This window comes from Zootoca vivipara, chromosome 11, assembly GCF_963506605.1.
Source record: "Zootoca vivipara chromosome 11, rZooViv1.1, whole genome shotgun sequence".
NCBI classification, from domain to species: domain Eukaryota; kingdom Metazoa; phylum Chordata; class Lepidosauria; order Squamata; family Lacertidae; genus Zootoca; species Zootoca vivipara.
In genome coordinates this window covers 11174341-11182444 of record NC_083286.1, presented here as the reverse complement: position 1 = coordinate 11182444, position 8104 = coordinate 11174341, and the positions used below count along the sequence as shown (strand labels likewise).

At 45.6% G+C, this 8104-nt stretch overlaps 1 protein-coding gene across 1 annotated transcript; it reads right to left on the bottom strand.

The window, feature by feature from the left end:
- Nucleotides 1-249: 249 nt before the first annotated feature.
- Nucleotides 250-7446, bottom strand: NXNL2 (nucleoredoxin like 2). Its single transcript, XM_035100330.2, has 2 exons — nt 7078-7446; nt 250-952 (listed from the first exon to the last, which is right to left on the bottom strand). Exons 1-2 carry the CDS (start codon nt 7377-7379, stop codon nt 784-786), a joined length of 471 nt encoding a protein of 156 aa, XP_034956221.1. The 5' UTR covers nt 7380-7446; the 3' UTR covers nt 250-783.
- Nucleotides 7447-8104: the final 658 nt, after the last annotated feature.

Sequence of the window (8104 nt, the reverse complement as noted above, 5' to 3'; positions counted from 1 at the left end):
CTCGGTGTTGTATAGTTGTACAGCATTTGCATGGCCAACACCTGTTAGCAGTGAAGAGACCAGGGTGGAATAAGAAGCAACCCAAAAAAAACTCCAGAGGGAAATATATTAATAGAGAGAAAAAGCATGAACTAATAGCTTTGAGAAGCATTAGATAACACACCATCTAGTTTTCGTTTTCAATTTGGTATGCAGTAAAGGAGTCAAGTAAGCTATAAATGGATTTATTAAAGCAAATACTCTCTTATTTTAGTAATATAAATTATAAACCAATACTCCAAAAAAGTCTTCTTGCCAAGAAATATAGTTTTCCCTGTAGAGTTTTTACCTTTGTAAAACTAACAGGCTTGCAGAGATCTGAGAGGGCACTCTTTCTGACTGCCAAAATCCTCTTTCCTAGATAAAGCTAGCCTTTACCAAATTCTTCAGCTTTGGTTATATTCTATGTAATAAAAGCATAAATAATACAAAACAGATGGAAGAGTGCATTGGACCCAGCTATGCTTAACTCTTCCAGTCACACAGAATTCTAAATAAAGCAAAAGGACATTCAAACAAAGGAGTGTATCCAACTAAGTTGTACTCAGAGTAGATCCACTGAAAGCAATGGACCACAGTTAGTCGCGTCCATTCATTTCAATGGGACTGCCGTGGGTATGACTTGGTTTAGATACCATCCGAAGAAAAAGCCATTTCTCTGCTTGGCCTAGTTGTGAAGGTGGGAATTCTGAATGTACAAAGGATTTAGCTAAGCTAACTTTGTCTGCAAATCCCACCACTGGTTCAGCTGCAGAAATTCTGAAAGACGTCTGCCCCTTCCAGCCAGTTTCGGAAGCAGTTGAGTCCCCGTTCCCTTATCTGTTTCCTTCCTTTATCGGTGATGACTTCTCCAGTTTGTTTAACAATCACAAGTTTAGGAATGGCTGTGATGTTGTATCTCTTCTTCAGCTCACTGCAAAGAAAAAGAGGGGGCAGGAAAAGAGGGACACACTGGTGTAAAATGCACGAGAAAATAAGAGTGGATTCAGCATGATTAAATATATATATATTTATTTAAAGTTGGTTAAAAAAATTATAATAGGGTTGCTATTTTTTTAAAAAAAACACGCACACAATTTATTGTCTCTTTAAAAATCACCTGGTTTAAAGTGCTAATTCAACAAACAGAAGTACTTTCTATAACACACACAGACAATATTCTGAAATTTTTTAAGCGCTCTTCAAACCAGAACAAGATGTTACATCAATAACACACTCCCATTAATACTTATACAGAACTCACTTCCACTACATTTGGCAGAGCTTGTTGCCAGATGCACAGCACTGAAACCAAAATGAATGCAGAAGCCTTAACTAAAAATTTCCATGCTTTCTGGAGCATGATCGAGCTTGTATGAGTGAGCTTGTAAGAGCATAATCTTTTTTCTTAAATTAGGGGCTTTCTGGGTGTTGGGTTATCAAGCTTAGAATAATTTAGATTCCGCCCATGCAGTTTTCCAACCCAATTACAGGTGTATGGAGTGTGAGAAATGATTTAGGCATTATTGTTTTGAAAACAGCCAGACTCCTCCTCTGGGTAAGGAGGAGGTCATGCAAGGTCAGTCAGTAAAGTCATCTCATTGAGACTCTGGCACATTCAAAGTGATTGGGTGGTACAAAACAATGGACTGCATCCATCGGAAATAATGTTGCATGCTGTTTACATGCTTATTTATATCAAGACAGAGAGTCAGATCAAAGGAGAGAGAGAGAATACTGCAATGCTTATCCCGATGCTGTGAATTTGTTCCAATCTCAGGATGGCCTCTGGATTAAACAGACAAACTCGGGGATGAAACAAATTCAGGAACTATTTTATTTTATTTATTCATTTATAAAAGTTCTTACGGTATATACCTCTCTCCCCAAGGATGCCTGCTGAATCTCTGCTGGAAGATTGTCTCACAGCATAGGATTAGTGACACCAAACGCTCAATTTGTAGTTGGGACCAGTCAGGCCTCCGTAACATATAATATGAGAGCAGTGCTGGAAACCCAGATAATATAAACTAGGCACCAAATGGCTCCAAGGTTGCAGTCACCAAAATGGAATGTCTAGCTGCCATTTTGGGGGAAGACACAGCTCTAAAGTCTTATTTTTCAAATGATTGATTCTGTGGTGGATTCTCAGTTGAACATCTGGCTAGTTTGGATGACAACCTCGAGCTAGGTTCAGAGCTGTGAGAAGCTATAGTAGAAAAGTTGAAGAAAAGACGAAATGGGACACTCCACACATATACAGTGGTACCTCGAGTTACAAGCGCCTCAGGTTACAAACACCTCAGGTTACAAACTCCGCTAACCTGGAAGAGTTACATCAAGTTGAGAACTTTGCCCCAGGATGAGAACGGAAATTGTGTGCCGGCTGCACAGCGGCAGCAAGAGGCCCCATTAGGGAAAGCACGCCTCTGGTTAAGAACAGTTTCAGGTTAAGAACGGACCTCTGGAACGAATTAAGTTCGTAACTAGAGGTACCGCTGTATTGAATTCCAGCCTCTTTTTCTAAATGGTGACTGCTTCTGCTCAGGCTGCAAAGAAAAAGCATTTTGGTTCCTGAAATCCATTCCAATCGTATAGATAAAATATAGCTGATAGAATTCTACAGGATATTAGTGATTGAAAACAGTCCAGATTCAATTATACCCAGATGTTGGAGATGCCAGCTGCCATCCTAGCACCCAGGCATATTCACTTGGTCACAAGTGGTTGATGGGTAGGTACAAAATGAGCCAGGCGAATTTTGAAGACTGTATGAGGGACAACTAACAGATGATATCAGTGATTGAGCTGGGATATAATGGCCCGTTAAAGTATCATGAGCCCAAGTTGTTTTGGGCTTTGTATAGCAACACAAGAGCCTTGTGTGGCATTTGGGCAGCCAATGCTGATGTTTTAGCAGAGGTATCACATGCCATGGGCCGTCTGACCCCGCCAGGAGTCTAGCTGCTGGTGCTACAGGACAAGACAACCCGCATAAAGTGTGTTGCAATAATCAGTTTTGCACTGATTATTTTTACAGTGGCCAAGTTATCCCCATCCGGATACGGACGTGGCTGATGTACCAGATGAAGCTGGTAAAAAGCACTCCTAACCACCAAGGTCATGGGTGTCTAATGCACCAGGGGTATCCAGGTAAGGTAAAGGTAAAGGACCCCTGGATGGTTACGTCCAGTCAAAGGAGACTATGGGGTTGGGGCACTCATCTCGCTTTCAGGCTGAGGGAGCCAGCATTTGTCCACAGACAGCTTTCCATGTTATGTGGCCAGCATGACTAAAGGGCTTCAGATGGAAACCAGAGCACACGGAAACACCATTTACCTTCTCGCCGCAGCGGTACCTGTTTATCTACTTGCACTGGTCTGCTTTCAAACTGCTAAGTTGGCAGGAGCTGGGACAGAGCAATGGGAGCCCACCCTGTCACGGGGATTTGAACTGGTGACCTTCTGATCGGCAAGCCCAAGAGGCTCACTGGTTTAGACCACAGTGTCACCTGTGTCCTGAATAAACAAGCACACAATCACTGATAGGTCTACTCGCCATTGTGAGGCTCACAGCAATGAAGATTATGCCTCCCCAGCTGTTGCCATTGGCTGTGGGTTTCTTGTGATGTCACAAAAGCACTTGGCAACTGAGTGGATATAAAGGCAGGCCAAGGGGAAAGCCCTTTTTTATTTCCAACAGGACACATCTGGCAATGGATGTGACATTCAGCACTGCCCAGGTTTCTTCCACTTGGAGGAGGCAAACTGGTGAATGGAAGGAGGCAATCCTCTGGCAGTGGGATGCTAGGGAGCGATAATAAGGCAAGTTTGCTTGCTTGAAGGCTGCTGGTATCTGTAGTTGGAAGCTGATAGACGTCTCATGATGGACCTAAGAGAAGCTGGCAGATGTTGGTGGATGGAAGCCAGTGGCTTTTGGATTCGGAAGTTGGTGGAGGCTACAAGGCTAAAGCAGACTGATGTTTGTGGATGTCACTGATGGAAGTTCACCTTTGGAAGATAGTCAACAGAAGCCAGTGGATATTTGTGGATTGAAGCCAGGGTACAAATGTGAATGAATGTCAAATTTTTTGGATGTCAGCTGGTATATGTATGAGTAAATGGGAGGTTCAAATGTGGTTGAGGCAGAATGGTGTTTGCATGTTCACGAATGTGATATGTGATATCTATTCATGAATAGATGGAACCAATGGGACAGGGGATATTGGTTTAATAGAATCAGATAATCTAGTTTTGCAGGGACCATGAGGGTCATCTAGCCCAACCCCTTACAATGCAGGAATCTTTTGCCAAATGCAGGGCTCAAACCCACTGGTGTGCTTTCAAACTGCTAGGTTGGCAAGAGCTGGGACAAAGCAAAGGGAGCTCACCCTGTCGCTGGGATTCGAACCGCCAACCTTCTGATCAGCAAGCTCAAGAGGCTCAGTGGTTTAGACCACAGTGCCACCCGCATCCTTGTATCCAGGAGTACCCTGAGGCTACATACTTGCTCCTTAAGATGCAATGCAACCCCATCCAGAACAGATAACCGGTCTGTCTTCCAGACATGGGAACCACCTAACCACTGAACATTATCTCTTGTAAGACCTTGTGCAAGGGCGAAGATAATCATCCAGATTTCAAGCTCTCTGCCTTAGCTGTAAGCAAATTGGCTCCTTTCCATACAGCGATGTATTAGCTCTAAATCTTTATGCCAATGTTAGTGGTATAAACCATTGGTGCAGTTATGTGGTCACACCAGGTAACAGGTAAACTTACTCATTAGAGTGCCTATCACATCACTAGTTGTTCCTCCAATTCCTGCATTGCAGGGGGGTTGGAATAGTTCACCTCCATTGTTCCTTCGAACTCTACAATTCTATGATTCTAAGTGACAACTTTCCCGACTCCAATCCCTCAGCACACCTATTCCTCCTAAAGCAAAGCTTTCTCAACTCAATAGCATAATTAGCCTGGTTTGGGTTTTGTTAAATAAACAAACAAATCTGAAGTGCTTGCTTTGATGTGAATCACCTCTGGGGGGGGTAGGGGTGCATGGGGGACAGAATAGGATGTACCTGGGAGGACTTCGTTCAAATCCTTGCTTAGGCATTCAGCTCATTGGGCAAGTCAACAGAAGTCTAGTGCCCAGATCAAGGGAAGTAATAGTACCACTATTCTGCCTTGGTCAGACCACACCTGGAATACTGTATCCAGTTCTGGACACCACAATTTAAGAAGGATATTGATAAGCTGGAATGTGTGCAGAGGAGGGCAACCAAGATGATCAAGGCCAGGGTCTGGAAACTAAGCCTTATGAGGAGCAGTTGAAGGAGCTGGGTATGTTTAGCCTGGAAAAGAGGAGAGCGAGAGGAGATATGATAGCCATCTTCAAATATCTTAAGGGCTCTCACATAGAAAAGAACAAGCTTGTTTTCTCCTGCTTTGGAGAGTAGGACTCGATTCAATGGCTTAAAGTTACAAGAAATGAGACTGCGACTAAACATTCGGAAAAACTTTCTCATAGCAAGAGCTGTTCGGCAGTGGAACAGTTTCCCATGAGAGGTGGTGGGCTCCCCTTCCTTGGAGGTTTTTAAGCAGAGCTTGGATGGCCATCTGTCATGGATGCTTTAGCTGAGATTCCTGCATTGCAGGCGGGGTGGACTAGATGACCCTTGGGCCCCTTCCAACTCTAGGATTCTATGATTCACCTAAGAGCAGTTTCTCTTAAAATACATCAAGGGGCTGTTGTGACAGAAAAAGGAGACATCCCCTTGTATGCTGCTACTTCGAGAAAGGATGGGTTCAGGTGTTGCAGGTAAGCAGCCAAACCTGCTTAGACTAAAGTGTCAATTCAAAATGGGAGATTTCGAAAAAGAGCAAGTTTACACACAGAGATTCAATATCTGATGACATGGATTGGGACGGTTTTCAATCACTAATATCCTGTACAATTCTATCAGCTATATTTTATCTATATGATTGAAACGGATTTCAGGAACCAAAAATGCTTTTTCTTTGCATCCTGAGCAGAAGCAGTCACCATTAAGGAAAAGAGGCTGGAATTGAATACAGTGGTACCTCTAGTTACGAACTTAATTCGTTCCGGAGGTCCGTTCTTAACCTGAAACTGTTCTTAACTTGAGGCGTGCTTCCCGCTGCGCTGCCGGCAAACGATTTCCATTCTCATCCTGGGGCAAAGTTCTCAACTCGAGGTAACTCTTCCAGGTTAGCGGAGTTTGTAACCTGAAGCGTTTGTAACCTGAGGCGTTTGTAACCCGAGGTACCACTGTATAGGTGTGGAGTGTCCACTTCTTCTATCCTTCTTCTTTAACTTTTCTACTATAACTTCTCACAGCTCTTAACCTAGCTCAGGGTTGTCATCCGAACATCTGTAGGACCACAGACTTGTCCCCTCCCCCATGCCTGTCTCAAACCAACAGGTACAAGTGGTTTAAAACCTTACAATTGTTGGAAGGCCACAGAACACCCCTTCCAAATTTGTAAGGACTTAATCTTTCATGATTGTGGCAGCACTTAAACTTTGGAACTCCCTGCCTATTGACGTGAACATTTTTACACATCACTTGGGAAGACAGGCAAACTGCTACCAGTATACTGGAAGAAGCAAAGATTGCCAGTGTCGAAGCAAGGATTCTTCAACATCAACTTCGTTGGACTGGTCATGTTGTGCGGATGCCTGATGATCGTCTTCCAAAGCAACTACTCTATTCAGAACTTTAAAATGGGAAAATGTTTTACAATCAAGCGGCGTACAGATTTTATGACATAAAACCAGCAAAGGACCATAGGCACCTCTATAAATGCTCAACAGAGCTTTGCCCCTACCTGGCAGCACCGGAGGATGCCCTCCTCCATTCCTGTACACACCTGGAATTAGAGGGGGGATTAACCACGGAGTGGGCGGAGGGGAAGCAGATCTACATACGCGGGGGAGGGACGGAGGTCTTCCTTTGCCTCCCACTCCTCTGCGCGGGATTCTGCATTCCCACACACGTGTTCCACCCCCACCCCCACCCCGCTCCCTTCTCCTACTCACTGCTTAAAGGTGTCGTGGAAAGGCACCGCCAGCCACTCCCCGTGCGTGTTCTGCATGTAATCCACCATCTCTTCTCGGCTGCGGTCCGACGAGACGAACACGATCTCGAAGGGCGCCGGCGAGGGCGCATCCTCCACCAACTCGCTGTAGAAGTCGCACAGGATCGGCGTGAAATCCCGGCACAGGGAGCACCAGGCGGCCGAGAAGTACAAGCCCACGATCTTGTTCTGCAGCGCTTGCTCGGGATCCACGACTTGGCCGTCCCGGTTCACCAGGAAATGCCCAGTGAAAATGTCCACCATTCTTTCTCACCGGCGCGACGAGGATCCGGGAGTGGCGGTTTTGTTGGGGATCCTTTTCCCGGTTGCCGATCTCCCAAATTGAGGGCGCGCCGGGGGGGGGGGGGTAGGGAAGCCACGTGCTAGCGGGGATCTGGATTTCTCAGGCGATCCGCCGCGCGCACTGTCTAAAGTTTGGATGGAGCAAATGTTTCTGCTTCAGAGGGAAATTAGCAGCGAGGAACCTAAGGAGAAGGAAGCGGAATGAAGGCGCAACGCGTGCTGGATCCGTCCGCGACCCCAAACGTCCGGGAGAGAAACGAATTTACGCGTGGCTTTGGAGAGGCAGCGGCAGGCGAGAGGAGGAAGATCTGCAGGGGGTCGGGTTTATCCAAGCCGTGGAGCTTCTTAAGGCCGGTGCCTTTGTTTGCCACGGATGTAAATGGAATGAGCTCGCTAAAAATAGCCCTCCCGAGCCGGGCGAGGTTGGAAAGCTACTGCTCTGAGCATCCCGAGATCCGATTGCGCAAGGGGGCGGGTTTCTTTGCGCAGGAGGCGAAGTAACAGGTCTGCTCAGCTGGTCCTCGGGCCGGTCGTAGGAGCATCAAGTCGGCAGGCGAGAGAAAGGCACTATTGCTCGCAGTCCTGCAAAAAAAGAAGAAAAGAAAACAAAAAAGAAAAAGAAAAAGAAAAATAAGGAGAGGATTTGGGGAAGGAGTTATAAAATCCTGCTTTGCGGCTTACACCGA